Source organism: Aulonocara stuartgranti (genome assembly GCF_965226115.1).
Source record: "Aulonocara stuartgranti genome assembly, chromosome: 7".
NCBI lineage: Eukaryota > Metazoa > Chordata > Actinopteri > Cichliformes > Cichlidae > Aulonocara > Aulonocara stuartgranti.
The window spans coordinates 61,369,759-61,387,066 of record NC_138945.1 but is presented as its reverse complement, the minus strand read 5'-3'; the positions used below and the strand labels follow the sequence as shown (position 1 = coordinate 61,387,066).

Below are 17,308 nucleotides of genomic sequence, written 5' to 3'. Positions count from 1 at the left end.
CATTGTTTAAGGTTTTAAACCCAAGGGGGGGAAATAAACAAAACGCACTCTGGCTGGTTTTTTTGGGGGGGGTTTTTCTCTTTCTTTCTTTTTTTTTTTTCTCATTTACATTGTAAATTACATGTGTAAGAGTTTTAAATCGTTAACCCGATATTATTTGAGTTTTCCAGAATGAAGGAGGGGGAAGCACATGCAGTTAAATAAGCTCATATGCAGCCCGGTGTCCTATTGCAGATTTATTAGGTGAAAAGTGGGGGAAAAAAATTAAACAACATCCTGTGATAGTTTTTTTTTTTTTGTTTTGTTTTTTTTTTTTTGTTTAAGTATTTAGACTTTTTACATAAGTCAAAGTTAGAATCCTGCTAAAGTGGCTTAATGGCACCCAGATTGTATATTGAAATGTACTTAATTGTATTTTTGTATTTCCTTCATATATCTGTACTTGAGCTGAGGTGATGCAAAAACTTCCCCGTTGTGGGATAAATAGTCTTATCTTATCTCTATATTTAGAAAACCTTGTTTTGAAATTGCATATCAAATTTCAGGGGGGCTGGTGGCACCCCATGTTCCCCCCCCCAGGCATGCCGCTGTATGGAGAGAAATTTGCCTCAAAAGGGTTGCAAATGCATTCAATATTATACACAAGTGTAAACTAAGATTTACAAATCTCTACAATGATTTGTGTATAACTTCTGAGGGCTCACGAGGACCTGCTTCAATCCAGACACAAATACAAAGTAATTTGACCACATAAAACTATTTTACAAATGTGCACATCCAAACACAAACAGACACTACACAGTAGCCTATAAAAGGTTACTATATGGTTTAAATAATCTTATGGACTTCTGCTGGGAAAAGTGAGCACTCTGCTGCAGATGGGGGGGGGGACACCATTACTGTACATTACTGCAGATCATCCTCTGGAGTGAGTATGCTTACTAATCTGTATATTTTGAAGATATGTTTCAGGTCAAGTGGAATATCACTTTGATGTTAATCTTACCATCCTCTAATGAAAGCAGTCTAACATGTTAGCTTAATGAATAATCCTGAACATTTCAGGATGTGGCAGGCTACTGTGTAGTTTCTGTAATTGGTAAATCTGTGTTTTCTAGTAAAAGGGTTACGAGCTGTTCCGTTCCGTTCCGTAGAAAGGGAAACGAACGTATGTAGTGGAAACCCAGATGTCCAAGCTTTACACTGGGACGTGAATGCATCTTACATTTGTGCGTCTTTGTGAAGCTTGCAGCGATAAATTTACCCCACGTGATCTGTGTGTGTCAGGCGATTCGTGCACACGTATTTAAGGTTTTAAAGCGAGGGGGAGATGCTACGTTTAGTTTTAGACGTTTGTACGCACAGAAAGGTTTTCGAAAGTCAAAATGATCGGATTCGTGAACTGAACGTAATAAATTATGCGTAAATGATCAGTATTTATTCAGGTTTGAATGTACGCATTTGTAAAATAGTTTTACGTGGAGAAACTGCTTTGTATAGCGTGTGGATTAACGCACACACAAATCATTGTACACATTTGTAAATCTTTGTTTACCCTTGTGGATCATATCCTATACATTTGCAACCCTTTCGAGGCCCATTTCTCTCCATACCCCTGAAGCAGAGAGAAATGAGTACCTCGTCATCTGCTGAGCCACTTCCTTTTTGAGGGTTGTCTTGTTTTTGCTTCAGCAATGTACCTGTCGGTGGTTTCTTCTCAACTGGATAGACTGAAGTTTAACTGACTTTGTGTCACTATCCAAATGCAGACAGGATGTGACTGATGGAAAAACCAAATTCTAAAACAACTGTGAACCAGGAACAAAGCTAAATATATCAAAGAATACACAATGTAAGTATAAACATTAAACAAACCAGGGATCACAAAGAATATTACAATAAACTGAACTAGAAAGTCCAAGACTCAGAACAGATAGATAGATGGATGGATTCCTCCAGGAAATTCAGTTTCCAGTTGCAATAAATAATAATAATAATAACAATTAGAATAAAAAAATAAAGGGAGGGGGGGGGGGAATAAAATATGAATATATGTATAAATATAGCATATGAGCAAATTATACTGTGATTGAGTGTTCCCTTGAATTTTTAAGCTGTGCATGCTCCCAAAATCACTAAAAATCCATAAAAAGGGGACAATTTATATTTAAATGTATTTCTTTAAAAAGAACGATGCAGTTTAACATAGTTTCAACACGGAGCATGAAACTGATGTGCTGCGCATATAGTTTATAGATATTTCTAATTTCCAAATCTTGAACCTTTTCACATTCATAATCCATAAACAAAACTACAATATTTAATTAAATTACTAATGGCTTTTATTGCCTTAAAAACATACAGAATATACTACAGAAAACAGCTTCCATTACAAATATACTAGGCTATCTTTGGCACAGTGATCAGTAAGTCTGTGATTGTAGTTAATCTGTCAGAAATGTGTCTGTTTCATTAAAGAAACGGCTACATAAATAATATATCCTAATATTAACAGCTCAGCATAGGAAAATAAAAGCAACAACTAGCCCATCTAGTGTACGCTGTTAGTAACAGCATGTAACTAATAGACTGATGCCTGCTTGATGGTTATAAAGGAGACAAGGGGAAAAATTTAATCAGCAGTTTGGATATAATTAACAAAGATTGCTTGTGACAAAGATGCATTGGGCCTTCATATAAAATCTCCACTGGAAAGCCCCCGTGATTAGGGCTAATTAATCTTGAACTAGAGCGAGAAAGTGATTTTCTATCAAGCTGTGGTAATTTAAAGCAAGAACTGAAGCCCAAAATTATTTCCAGCATTCACAAGCTGATCAAAGGAATTAGTTTAGAGATAGTGAAAGGATTATCAGAACAACTGTCACATTCCAGTCTCTCTCCATATTTATATATTTAATAGACAGCTAGATGATGGCAAGGAACATCCCACAAATGGGTGGCAGCAGCAGCAGTGCCAAGGCTGTCTCCTATCTTGCAGACTTAGCTAAGCCATCGCCACTCAAGCACAATGATAGGGCATTAGCTGAGAGGAAACTATTTTTGGGGAGGCATTGTGTGATTTTAAAAGCTAATTGCAGGGTCATTTAGCTAATCCCTAAAGTCCTCCCGGGGAGATCAAACGGTGTGAATAACTTACTCAAAAACAAGGTATGTGTTTAAGGAAAAAGAGAAGGAAGGAACAGGGTGCCGGAGCAGACCACAAAGGGATCAAAAACCAGATGAGTGCAATAACCAGCACATTTTATATAAAGTTTGGTAGACTTGGAAGTATCAGTGTGAGATTCGTAAAGAAAAAACTTGCATTTAATGTAAAATATTAAGCCCACTAAAGCCAAGGAGAGGTTCTTTGCAGGACCACCTAATCTAAAATAACTGGTGCAGCTTCAAATCTCTGCTTTTGAGTAACATTTCTGCACCGAGCCGACACTGACACCACCACAGATCCACAGAAGCTAATATGATCTTAATCCTGCTGAATTTCCAGGCTCCTTTGTCTGGTTTGGTTTGGATTCAGTCTGGATTTTTTTTCTTTTTAACAGGTGTAATCTGGCATCGCAAGTTTCCCTTCATAATTAAATCTCATTGTGAGCTCGAAGAAAAAGCAAATGTGATTCAGTTGCCAATTCCCTAAAGCCATTCAGTCTAATTAACTTATTCTGTGTGTGTGTGTCTTGCGTTTGACTGTGAGTATGTGTGAAACAGATTTTTAGCTCCACTACACCCGTGGGTTCCTCATAGATGCGATCGTGTCATGTGCATGTGTAATTTTTAAAGTGTAAAATGCATGTCCCAAATATTGTTACAGTCTCATGTTTGCAGATGCATGCAGACACCCCTGGTCCCTTTTCCCTTAATCTGTGGATTGAATAAAGGTGATAAATAGTGGAGGAGACTGTGTGCGAGTGCCTGTGTGAAGGTGACCCCTCTCCCCCTCTGTCCTCGCTGAGCAATAAAAACAACTTAGTGTGCATTTTTTTTCTTTCCCCCGAATAGCAAATGCACAAAGCAGAGTCAATGAGGGAGGCGGTGAACTAAATCCATATAAGCTCTATTGAAATTCCCCCTCTGAGTGCGCAGGCTGCCTCGTGTTATTGTATTTTTGCCTTCTGTTGTTGGCAGTCTGCTTTAGGATGCTCATTACTTTCTGTCTATAATGATGATATAAAGTAATATCCGTATCTTTCTTCTTCCTCCCCCGCCCAGCATGCATAAACACGGCCACAAGCGTGTTTACAGGCCGCCTGAGATGGCCTGTATGGATGCCTTCAGGGTGCAGATTCACTGCTAATTCGACTGTTTTCTTCTGTTATTTGGACAATTCGGAGCAAACATCAGCATCAAAGTGACACTCAAGAAAAAAAAAAGGCGTATGTGTTCCTCCTCTTCAACCTCCTCCTAACACTGAAGCTGTGTCATTGTTCTCGAGTGGCCATACAGACACAGAGAGCTCCTGCTCTACTTTAGCATCCTGTCAGTAAAAAAAAAAAAAATCTTGAAGTGCCAACGAGCCGCCGAAAGTGACTCCAAATTTAGCTGCTCGAGTTCAAAGCTTCGACAGCTGATGGCTTTTCTCTTTGTTCTTCTATCGCACTTCTGTTCACAAAGAGAAGGTCCAAAATAGTGAAAAACTCTGATCCAGATATAGATATATGAGCACAGGGGAAAAATTTAGTGTATGATTTATCCTGCCTGCACAAATATACAACTTATGTAACAAAGAGAGCGCCAGAGCAAGAGACTGCTCCACATTTGTATTCTCTTTGAAGGCAGCGTGAGCTGGTTTCATAATTTAGTGCAACCAGACCCAATAAATGAGCTGGTGTTGGAGTGAAAATGAAGAGTTTCAGTCCAGGCCAGAGGCCTCATGATGCTGCAATTCTGACGTCCACCAGTAGAGCAGAGCAAAAGCAAAACTGGGATTCATTTCCCCCACGGGTGTCTAGTCTACTAATCCAGCCAGTTTTCTGGATTATTCAGTAATATTTCTCTACTGCGATGGAGAAAATGAATCTAGTCTCCATCATCTGCTTAGAATTAGTGTCAGTGCCATCTGAACATCTGTATGACCTGAATGCTAAAAGAAACCCAAGTATGTAAAGATAGAGTCCACTGCTCCTTGTGTTTTATTCACTGGCTGCTTTCTGTGTACAGTAATGTTGTTTTGTAGGGAGAATGCTCACATTACACACACACACACACACACACACACACACACACACACACACATCCAGAGTGGCAGTAAGAGGGACCATCCTCCTCAGTAGATTCAGACCAGCAGCTCTTGACTGATGCATTAAATATTGAACGCAACTTTACTTCACCCACTTTCAGAAAGTCATGCAAGTCATGAAAAAGTAATGGCAACAAACGGATTTGTCGTTTTGTGTTGAACTTGGATTTATGTCATCATAGTTATGTAACTGTGACCAACACAGAGATGGCGAACTTTTAACAAAACACAAGTCAGGATGCGACGCTTTTTTCTTCGCATTATAACATTTAAACAAACAAAAACAAATAAAAAAAAACATTAAAAAAACAAAAACAAACTTTTGTTTCTGCTCAACCATCCATGCAATAAACCTGTTATGTGCTGTGTGGATGAATTACAAAATTCCAACAATGAATCCACGAGGGATGAAAAGCGCTTTTTGAAGCGCAATATTTAGGAATGTATGTTCATGTAATGGACAGTCGTGCATGTCAGAACCAGGTATTGATGCACGAGGGAGGGTGTCTGTATGGATGTGTGAGGGAGGCGGTTACTGACCAACTACAGCAGTTTTACTCTAAACTGCGTATTAGTTTAACCATAGTTTGGCACACCTCTGTGCAGGTTTCCCCGCGTACTGTGTAGATATTATATTTATTTAGCAGAATAAAATCGGCATTAATAAATCCTTTTGTTACCCCAAATCTTATATAAATAAAGCCTTTTATTAATTCTCTCTAATTTTTAGATACAAAATTTTGTACTTAGTGTTAACAAACAACCATTAATCTCGAAATCACCACATCCCGGTGAACCTGCTGTCCCTGGTGTTGTCCCGCGTGGTAATGCAGCCTTTGGGTAGTCTTTACAAGCTTGTTGCATATTTTTTAGAAAGGGAATATTCTGGCAAAGTCCACAGATATATGAATTTTGCAGCGCGAAACCTGCTGTTTCTCACACTCCCCAAACGCACTTGCTTGTAAATTGCGCGTGAGCAAGTTTATACAGGCTATCACGCAGCGTACCATATTTCGTCCTACATGTGTGCGATTACAGTGAGCCCGAGGAAGCTCCCCTGGCAGTGTAGTAAGAGTGAAGCGCCTCCTGTGCTATTTCCCCTCCTCTCCATCCCTTTACGCCGAACCAGAACCATTCATCTCTCCCCTCCTTCAGGCTTCACATCCGGGTCATCCGCCAGGATCTGTCTCTTACGTCTGTGTGTCTGACAGAGTGATAATTATTTCAGTCCGCTGCCGTGCTGTACTGCAGCTCTCTGCCCGACTGCGCGGCTCGCAGAGCGGACACTGCGCCAGCGTGCACCGGTGATGATGGAGCCACGAGCGCCGTGAAGCTGCAGCCGCTCGCACAAAAGGCAGAGATGAGACGGTAGGAGGCTTTTGCAGGGGCTAGCCCGCGGTGATTAACTCGCCCTAACGATGTCGAAGAGCCTCAAGAAGAAAAACCACTGGACCAACAAAGTCCACGAAGCGGTGATAACCCGGGGGAAAGAAGGCGAGCTGGGGTTCGAGCTGAAGGGGGGCGCGGAGAACGGCCAGTTCCCCTACTTCGGCGAGGTGAAGCAAGGGAAGGGGCTGATCCAGAGCGGCAAACTGGCCCAGGATGAACTGCTGCTGGAGGTCAACGACATGCCAGTAGCCGGGCTCACTACCCGGGACGTGCTGGCCGTGATCAAACACTGCAAAGACCCGGTCCGCTTCAAATGTGTCAAGCAAGGTGAGATATGCGCTGGACGGGAGAGGGGCCAGGAGCGCGGATCCGCGGAGAGGCGTGCGTGTGTGGCGTGTTTGTGTAAATGAGTGTTGCTGGTTTGATTAAGATGTCATTCGTGCAGTCATCTGTCAGTCTGCATTAAAGCGAGAAGCCGGTGTAAACACGGACCTTTGCTAGGCTGCAGGCCTGTTTTGTTGCTGAAATACAATTACGAGCCGTAATGAAGGGCTCAGTCCACCAGGATCAGCAACTATAATGATTACATCGCAGCCAGGAGCAGCCGCGGTCTGTTTATCGCTGGTTCGATGCCTCCAGGCTGGAGGGGGTGTGTCCGTTTAGGCTTGATGCCACAGCCTGCGGTTTTCTCCTTTTTTTTGGTCGAGGACGCGAGGCCTTCGCTGTGGATCAAATGTTTTTCTTCTTCTTCTCTCTCTTCTCTTTGCTGGCTGCTGTACAGTCTGAGCAGACAGACATGCTTCACACAAACAACTGCTGCATGCCAGCCCAGATCAGTGCTGTTATTCCACGATACCTGCACTCCCATGAAGCTTTCATATTGATCACCCCCTTTAAAAATTCACTGGCATGTGCACATGTGGTGCTCATGAAATACTCAATAATTGTGCAGGTCATGCTTAGGGTAGCTTTGAGGGTGCTTTGATTAAAAAAACAAAATCAAAACCAAACTGTAGCCTCTGAAGATGGAGGGTTGTTGTGATGTTCCAGTGGATTTCTGGCAGCAGACTTGACTGAGTGACCTGCTTCTGTCAGCCAGTGTAAGAGCAGTCAGGGTGTCTGCGCAGAGAGAACATTGGATAGAAGTTAAAAGTGGAGGAGATGCTTATCATCGCACCCTCTGAGGTTCAGTTAAGCCCCAGTAAGTGGCTAAAAAGGGCTGCGTTCCCAGCTGCGAAATAAGCCTCAGTGTAGCTTGAAATCACGCAGTTTTTTAATTTTATTTTTGGACATTGCCGAGCATGTTTACAGAGGATTCGCCTGCTCTGTCTCAGTCCCTGTGTTTCCATGGGTTGCATCAACGTGATTGATTACTGAGTTGGAGCTGCTGACAGAGTGGGAGTGTGGTGTTGTGATGTGTGAGGGGTTAAAATGCTAATGTGCCTCTAACAGACAGGTCTATTCTCTTCCTCCCTCACTTATGCATTTAAACATGAGTCTATGCGTGTATTGAACTTCCCACCTCGCTGCTCTCCAGATGAACGTCGTCTTTGCCGAGAACGTCCTTGAGCCCTCTGCTGTTTGTGCACAGCTTCTTGTCCCCTTCACTACATATATTTTTTCGCTCCCTCTCCCTCTTTCTCTCCCTGTCATATTAGTATTTGACTTCCATCCAGTGGAGAGCGGAGTATATTTATGGAAGACAGTTGCTGACACACTCACGGCCCGCCGAGGAATCATCTAGAAGGAGTCCAGCCGCTCGACTCAGAGGCCACACACAGCCAAAAAAAAAAAAAATCAGAGATATGGATGTCCCGTCTGAGTGCACAATCACGTCTGCCCGACCATGCAGACATGCACGCACTTACACGTTTTAACAGGCTATTTCCAGTCAGGTACACTGTAGAAAGCCCCGCTCCAGTCCCAGAGGGATCACTGCACTGGCAGAGAGGCCTGATGGACCTCCACATTGAGGTGACTCTGCCGTCACCTCCTTCATGTGCCTACATCACAGTCTTTTAGGAACTACGGCATTCAGACATGTTTTCACTGTGCTCTCATTTAAATCGATGGGACGAGGGAAGCCAGTCATGCAGATTTTACTGGAACAAACATGCATATTTGTTTCCCCCAAAAAATATCTGTGTTGGCAAATTTTTTTTGTGTGCATTGCACCACGCAGGTGTGAGCTGTCATTTAGGACGTATCACTTTCTAAAAGTGTCCATAAACATCATGTGTCAATCAGTCAAACTGCTTTCTTTTATACAGAAATTATTTAAGCGTGATAGCTGGATTGCCAACAAAGAAACAATTTCAAGTGCAGATCTCAGGGGAGTTGTTATTTATTCCCCATCTATGTTTGTGTGTGTGTTTAACTGCTTCAAAATTCTCACCCCTCTGTCTTGTAAATGAATGTGCTGTAAATAAATCTCACCATCAAAGCAACAAACTGCACCACAAAATACCAACAAAGCATAACAATTTCTACATTTTTTAAGCAATACTCTGGAACTTCCTGGCTGAACGGATAGCCGAGTGGTTAGGTCAGTCACTGCGTGGGTTCAAATGCTTTGTGTCATCTTCCGCTCTCTCCTAATTCCACCCTCCACCCCCCTAAAAAACCAAAAGCTTAAAACAAAGGGCCTTTTCACTGATGACACTGTGTCGTGTCATAGCTGGAGAGTCACGGATGTTATAAGAAAACGAGTGAGTCCACGCTGGTTCGCTGTTGGCGTGACACGAAACGAGGCCTGTTATGACAATTAGTGTGTTGTTGTTGAGCTTAAACTGCTCGTTTGTACATTAGATGTTGCTTGTGCCCGTTTGCACCTAATGATTTTGATGTAGAGCTCTCCTCCATGTTCATCACCTCATCCGGAGCGAGCGTGAGTGAGGTGCAAACGGCTGCTCGACTCAGTGAGGCAGATTTATAGAAGTGCCATGAAGATCACAACCGCAGAGGTGTTAGAACAGTATGGAGTGGAGAGAAGTGTGAATAAGTGTGTGTATGTGTGTGTGACAAAGTGAGAAAGACAAAGGTGGAGTTTTAAGAGAAGAGTGTGGTGGAGATGTGAGAAAAGACACTTGGCAAAATGGACTCTGTTCCCTCTTGTTGTTGTTATTATTCATTCATTTATTTATTTATTTTACAGACGATGTCTGGCAGGTTCTTCATTCTTAGGCTACGTCTACACTAATGCGTTTTCGTTTGAAAACGCATCATTTTCTCTCCGTTTTGGCCTCCCGTCCACACTCAGATGGCGTTTTCCTCAAGGTAAAACGCAGCGTTTTGAAAACGTTCTCGAAAACGCATTCATTTCAAAACGGAGCTGTCCCGTCGCAGTGTGGACACTCAAAACGCAGACTTAGTCATGTGATGCAGTCCATCCATCCATCCATCCATTCGCTTCCGCTTATCCTTTTCAGGGTCACGGGGGGCGCTGGAGCCTATCCCAGCTGTCATGGGGCGAGAGGCGGGGTACACCCTGGACAGGTCGCCAGTCTGTCGCAGGGCCAACAACAGAGACAGACAACCATTCGCACTCACATTCACTCGCACATTCACACCTAGTGGCAATTTGGATTATCCAATTAACCTATCCCCACGAGTTGCATGTCTTTGGACATGCAGCTTGTTTCCAGTCATGTGACCAATTAAACAAAGATAGCGGAGTGCATTATACAGCAGTTGTGTGGATTGCTTTCAATTTTGACAGCCCTAAAAAAAGATTAATATCACTTTGTACATGCTCCAGATATCTTTTCTTCAAATTCTTTAATTCTCACACGCTTTTGCGCATGCGCAGGACTGGAACGTAAGCGTTTTGGGCCGTTTCAATGTGGACGCGCAACTCTGTGAACATGACTGAAAACGCTAGTGTGGACGCAGAGCGTTTTCAGAAGAAAAGGCAGTTTTCAAATCTATCCGGGCTAGTGTGGACGTAGCCTTAAAAGCAAAATAATGTGTTTATGTCTATACCTGTGATGTTATCTTTCTCCCCTCACCCCAAATCAGTCGCAACAGATGGCCTCCCTGAGCTTGTTTCCTGTTAAAAGGGAGTTTTTTTCTCCCCACTGTCACAAGTGCATTGCTCAAAGGGGTCATTTGATTGTTGGGGTTTTCCGTATTACTGCAGAGTCTTTACCTTACATCTTGAGGCGACTGCTGTTCTGATTTAGTAGAAATAAAAAATGACAGCATGTTGAAAATGTTCAGTAATGTTTGGAATCTCATTAATTTTCACTGCTGTTTTCAGTTTTTTTGGGGGAAAAAAGCCCCTGAAAAGTTATATGACTAAAACTTAATCGATAAACTTGGAGACAAATAAGACAAGTGGTAATATCAGCTGTTTTGGGAGCCTTTTTTCTCTCATTCAGATTCAGGCTGAATCTACAACAAGTCCTGATATAATTTACATACCAATAAGCAGAATATCAGAAATGCCCTTTTCCCTACTTGAAGATTCCTCCATATAAGAAAAGAAACCAACGCTGTCACTGCTTGTCTCTCTGAAATTTAATTTTCTCCCCTCCAAATGTAGTATATATTTTTGGCTCGCGGAGAAAAGTGTGGAGGTGGAAGACCCCGGGATGTTTTATGCAGTTGGGTTTGTGAGCACAATATGTGTTCCTTCTGAGGGAAAACAACATGAATTCAAAATGTTAACATGGCCTTTAACATCTAAGTGGAGCACAGTCAGCCTCCGTCACACTGTGCAGCACTCGCCCACAGCTTATACGGGGCAGGCCAGCAAGCTCGCGGTTCCTTAATGAAACTGTTAACTGGGATTCTGCAGACAGCAGTAAAAACATATGTTCGTCCTACTGATTGCATAAATTTGATGATCTGCTTTGTGAAGTTGACTGTTTCAAATCTGCAGTTTACAACAAGAACGCGGGCTCATTTGATCGCAATTTTGCTTCGAATTCGTTAAACATCACATCTTCAGTTTGACACAAAGGTCTTCTTTTAGATGTATGGTTGAGATGAGCGAACATTCATGAAGGCTTAAATGTGCACCTGTTAACTGCGTATGCATAGATGGAGTGATTATATGCTGCCTAAACAACCTATCAGCAAATAAAAATGATACTTATTGAAGTTTCTGTGTTGTGTTAACATGAATTTTGCACTGCTCAAGTTCAGACATGGTGTGATGAAGACCAAACAATTGACCCATTTCTTAGAATGAAGACTTCTTTGTTTCATAATAATAATAGGGGAATAAATAACACCAAAATAAAGTAAAATATAGTAGCGTTAGCCTTAAAAATCTTTGTATTAGTAAAAATGTAGTTTTTTAGATGAACCTTAATTTTTTTTTTTAATCCTTGAAAAAGAAAAACATGCAAAAAGCTGAGACTGTGAGGAAATATTTCCTTCGGGATTAATAAAGTATTCTGATTCTGAAATATCTTTATTTATCAAAAAGGGATATTTTCAGGTTTTACAGCTGTGTGCAGACAGGGAGGTAGGCAAACCTTCGATTTGGTGGGTGTACTGGAATTTAGACTTTCCTTGAATAAATGAAGTGCGTAACAAATACTTCATTTTACCCCTAAAATCTTTTATAATAGTATGTTTGTTTTTGTGTAGCGGTATCCATTTTCCACAAACAAATGCAACAGGCTGTTAAGCTATTAAGGATATTGTTGTATGCGCTAAGCTTTTTAAGCATGTTTTCCAGTTTATTTCAGAGCAGAAAAAAACACACATTTGAATATTTTCATGAGTCTTTTCTGATGTCTTATTGCAATTTTTTTAAGACTCTAAAAAAGATATATTGATCCAAACACAGCACGTAGGAGAAATTGGAAAGCTTGACAGGCTTTCCAGGCATGGTTATGGTTGCTAAGCTCAGACTGAATAATCACTCTTTGGAGGCGTCGATGGTCACAAAGCACAAATCTCAAAGCTACTGTCCAAGCAAGGCCATATAAAACTGCTCATATAAAAAAACTAAACAAAATAGAAAATACAGCCACAGCAGTGTTGCAGCACAAAAAAGCTTAATGGTTGTTCAGTTAGCTTTTAATCTCTCTAAAATCTACACTTTGGGTCATTTTCTGATGTTGTCAAGTTTTCTGACTTGGCTGTCCAAGTGCTGCCAGTCCTCTTAATGATGTAAAGTACAGTATTGGGGGACAGATGGAGCAGAGGGAGAGAAGGCGACCTTCTTCTGCTCTCATGTCGCTTTGTTGATGAGAAGCTTGAAGAATCAGTGCATAACATCCTGTCTGCTCCGTTGGTATTAATAACTCACCAAGAGATGAGTTCTGTCAGAGGCGGAGGATGATTTTATTGAGGCTAGAAGCTGCTGGAGCTCAGCTCAGAGGATCAAACCCGAGCTCAGCCAGCCAATGACCAAATATCTAACTGGTCCAGTTAAGTGAATTAGGTCAATGTAATTCTCCTTAGCGTGGACACGCTGCATGGGACTGCACTGGGACTGTGCTGCAGCATGTGTTTGTGAGGTGCAGATAGAAGCCGTGTCTTTGTGTGAAAGACGTGACTGAAAGAAGGTTTTTGTCAAGTGATTTTCCCTAAATGTCATTCGAGTCATGATGTGATCAGAGTTTTTAAGAACCGTGACACCAGTTCGCCCGCCGTTCAGTTATTCTAATGTCAGGATGTGACTGGTTATGATGCCAGTTTTAGCATTTTTGCAGAATCTGTGACAGCACAGATTTTAGTGATGGATCGATGTGGCAATGCGACCATATGATGCTGTGTGAGGCTGCATTTCATACTGGCTGAGATAAACATCAAATTCTTATGATTATTCAGGATGAGTGTGTCTGAGTGCTGAGAGAGAGGGGGGGGGGGGGGGGGTGAAATATGCTGAGAAAGGAATTAAGTGCGAGTATGTAAAATGTATGCATGCACACATTCATTATGGGAACAATAGAAAGTTGTCTTTGTGTGCAAGATTTCAGCAATGAATCATCTCTTTTGATGAAATAACGTGGACACAAAAATGGTAAAAATACAAAGACGAAGCTGATTTTGGGGCATATTTGCTCTGACGGTTGTTTTCCTTGTTTGTTTTGTTTATATGACATATTACTTGACATTATGTTCATTGTTTATTTTACACTGAATTCTGAAAATTGGTTTTAAAAGCATGGCTGTATAAATAAATCTTAATTTGTGGGTATTTATGTTTTACACCTTACACCGCTGGCCACCTAGTGGAGCTTCTTTATCTTGTGACAACCGCAGTGAAAGTAATTTAATCAGGCTGAGGTGATTTTGCTTCGTAAGAGAAAAATGTTGTGCCTGTGTGAGATTTTTTTTTTTCCTTTTTGGTCTTTTACTGAATCAGCAACACGCTGCAAAATCCTCAGTAAAAGTAAAAGTTATGAATTACAAATATTGCCTAACTGCAAGTATATTAGGATACAAAACCTAATAATACAATGAACATTATTGCGCAAAGCTTCTAAATAATCCCTCATTTCTTTATATTTTGCTTCCAAGGAGAAGGACTTTCTTCTATATCTTCTAAAGAGGCCCTGAGCAATACTTCTCCAGGCTTTCTCAATGTCTTTCAAAGTTTTTGAATATTGGCTCCTTTTTCACTCATTTTCAGTACAGTCCTTGTATCTGGCCTTTCAGAGGATGTTTTATTTTTTTTCTACCGTTTAGGGTACGTAACACTGACCTATGAATCATTCAAGCATAAAAAAGGCACCAAAATCACAGGAAAAAACAGTGATGTGTCTGTATATAACAGACAACTTAAACTGTATATTTATTACTAGCAGTCTGTGACAAAAAATGAATTAAAGGATTATTCTATTCTAGCCTGTGACAAAAACTCATAATTTGTTCCCATTCCTTTAGTTGAATCTATAAAGAATGACAAAAACAAACTTGGCATATTTTGGCATGGTGTGCAGTGCGTTCTTAAAGAATTAAAGGAAATTGGACAAGTGGAGGACAAAAGAAGAAGTGGAAGGGCTAAAATCTATCTACAGCAGAAGAACAGCACCTGAATGTCATGTCCTTAAGAAATGATACAGGATCTGAGAGATGCATCTGAATCTTTGGTTGATCGATCTACTAGCAAAGCCTTATCAGAAAAGATGTAAAGATGCCATTCTTATGCCATTCACAAGGAACTGGGCTGAAAATCACTGGTAACAGATCTCTTTTGTTAAAGAATCTAAACAATTTTACATTTTGGCTTCACATTGTCATCAGTATGTACTGAGAAACTCAGGAGAGTAGTACAACAGTGAGTGTTTACAGCCATCTAAAACATCATCGAGCCTCTGCCATGTTTTGGGGCTGCATTTCAGGCAGTAGTGTTGGAGAGGTCAAAATTGATGGAATTATGAATGAAGAAAAGTGCAATCAGATCTGCAATTCTGGCGGGCGCTTGTGTATGTGTGTCTGATCCATATTGGTAACCACTGGTTTAAGCTGTATGATCCGGTCCATATGTTTTTCATATGAAGTTTTAGTTGGCTCTCAAATTTTTTGTGGTCTAAAAAGTACACAGAAATAAAAAGTGGCAAAAAATGGAAGTCCTCTAGTGTTTACATTTGTACGTAGACATGTATATTCACTACACTCTCCTACTGACATTCACATGCAACCCCTGTCACTTTACTCTTTTTCTCCCACTGTCTCAGTCAGCCGAGAGGTCTGAGGGTTTAATGAGGCGACTGTACAGCTGAGAGACACCACCACCTCTCACCTCCAGAGGTGGAGGCAGACAGCTCATCACAGCTGCCGCATGTATTTAGAGTCACTCGGTTTGTCTGGCTTTGCGCATACAATACCTCTCTGTGTGTTTTATAAGTCAGCAGGTCTGCTTTGAAAATGATATCTGCTGTATTTAGAAAACCTTCTCAGGGAGTCAGGGCTGTGGTGAAACAACAGCTTCCCTCCTACTTTCACTGAATCATATCTTATTCAGTCAGGCATGGCAGCACAGAAGGCAGCGCATGGTTTTCATTCATTGACATAGTGTGTATTAGCCAGCAGCGCTAATCTGATAGCTTCACTGTGGGCTTCAGATCTGAATGAGAAGGATTATAAAAGCTGGCGTCAGGAGCTACTCCGGCTGCTGCACTGAAACTGGTGGATGGCTACCAACAATGGCGTGTGATTTTCTGACTTTCTAAAGAGGCTCACTTTCATTCCCGAGTTGAATAGCTTGAAGTGGAGCCAACTCATACGCAGAGTACTGTGACACACGTCATGCACTATATATATAATATGTGTATACGTGTTTTTCATAACCACACCTCAGCTGTTTTGAAGACCCTCTAATTTTTTTGCTCTGCATCGGTTTATGCACATGATCATGAGTTCATTTCACTGTTGTACCTCCATACAATAAATTAATGGGGGGAAAATCCCTTTGTGTAAGGCTGCTCTGCTTAAATATGAATTTAAATTCCACTGCTGACTCAATCATGCTCATTGCAGCAGCAGGCAGCTTCCTGTTCTACTGGAAGAAATCTCGGCTGACGTGTTAAAGTGCTTCATTTACATTCTGGATCGTTTCATAACTGTAGCTAATGCTTCCTACCAGTAGAGGACAGCATCTGTCTAATCAGTTTTCAAAGGAGCAGCTCTCTATCTGCTCTGACACTCTCACAGGAAGTTTAATAGTAGCAGACTGTAGTGATGGGATTTCCGGCTCTTTTTAGAGATCCGGCTCTTTCGGTTCGGCTCACTAAAAAGAGCCGGCTCTTTCGGCTCCGAACCGGCTCTTCAGGTTGTTTTGTTGCTTTAATTAATTTATTATTAACAATAATATAAAATTATGCACAAAAGGAATTACTAACGTAAAAACAAGTGGTTTTATTTATATATGTTTATATATAAATATATGCGGTGGCCCCTAGAGACAAAACACGTACAAACTCCAAAACACATTTCTAGCATTAACTGAACTTCCAAAGCAGAGCTACTAGATCACTTAAATTACACAATTGAAAGCATGTGTGTATTGTTTGTGTATTTATACACAGGCACTCATATATATATTCAAATAATTTAAAAAAAAGTTCATTTACCTGTTATTACCACACACCAAATCCGGTCGTTGGTACTTGCTGGCTTGTGTAGCCACAAGATAACAAAGGCTCAACACTGCGCCCAGCATCCTGGAGCACTTCTGTTGTCTTTTGTACGTGTTTTGAGTTTTTATGTGCTTCTGAGTTTTTATGTGCTTCTGAGTTTTTATGTGCTTCTGAGTTTTTATATGCTTCTGAGTTTTTACGTGCTTCGGAGTTTGTACGTGTTTTTACGTGTTTTGGAGTTTTTACGTGTTTTGGAGTTTGTACGTGTTTTTACGTGTTTTGGAGTTTGTACATGCTTCAGAGTTCGTATGTGATTTGAAGTTTGTATGTGCTTTGTCTCTAGGGGCCACCATAAATATACTTTTATTTATTCACTCCACATAAAATGTAATAAATAAATCATATAATACAAAAATCAACTATTCACATTTCAACTTTTAACTATTTAAATTTTCAGCTTTTTCCTTTCACAAATTTAAAGTGAAAAGAACACAAAACACTGCAAACCACAACACAATTAAATATAAATTATAATATGAAAACTAAAAGAACATGCATATTCTCTGTCATATGGACCTGCATGAATAAACTTTCTCAATCCTTTATCATCTGCAACCGAAAATAG

At 40.9% G+C, this 17,308-nt stretch overlaps 1 protein-coding gene across 6 annotated transcripts in view; it reads left to right on the top strand.

Annotated features, from left to right (window-relative positions):
* The first annotated feature begins 6,055 nt into the window (after positions 1-6,055).
* The window catches only part of magi2b (membrane associated guanylate kinase, WW and PDZ domain containing 2b), an 89,571-nt gene continuing 78,318 nt past the window's right edge, over positions 6,056-17,308 (top strand). For all 6 annotated transcript variants that reach the window (XM_082540868.1, XM_082540867.1, XM_082540866.1 and 3 more), the window contains exon 1: positions 6,056-6,967. In XM_082540868.1, coding sequence (XP_082396994.1) covers positions 6,670-6,967 — 298 coding nt within the window. In that variant the 5' untranslated portion in view covers positions 6,056-6,669. The remainder of the gene's footprint in view (positions 6,968-17,308) is intronic.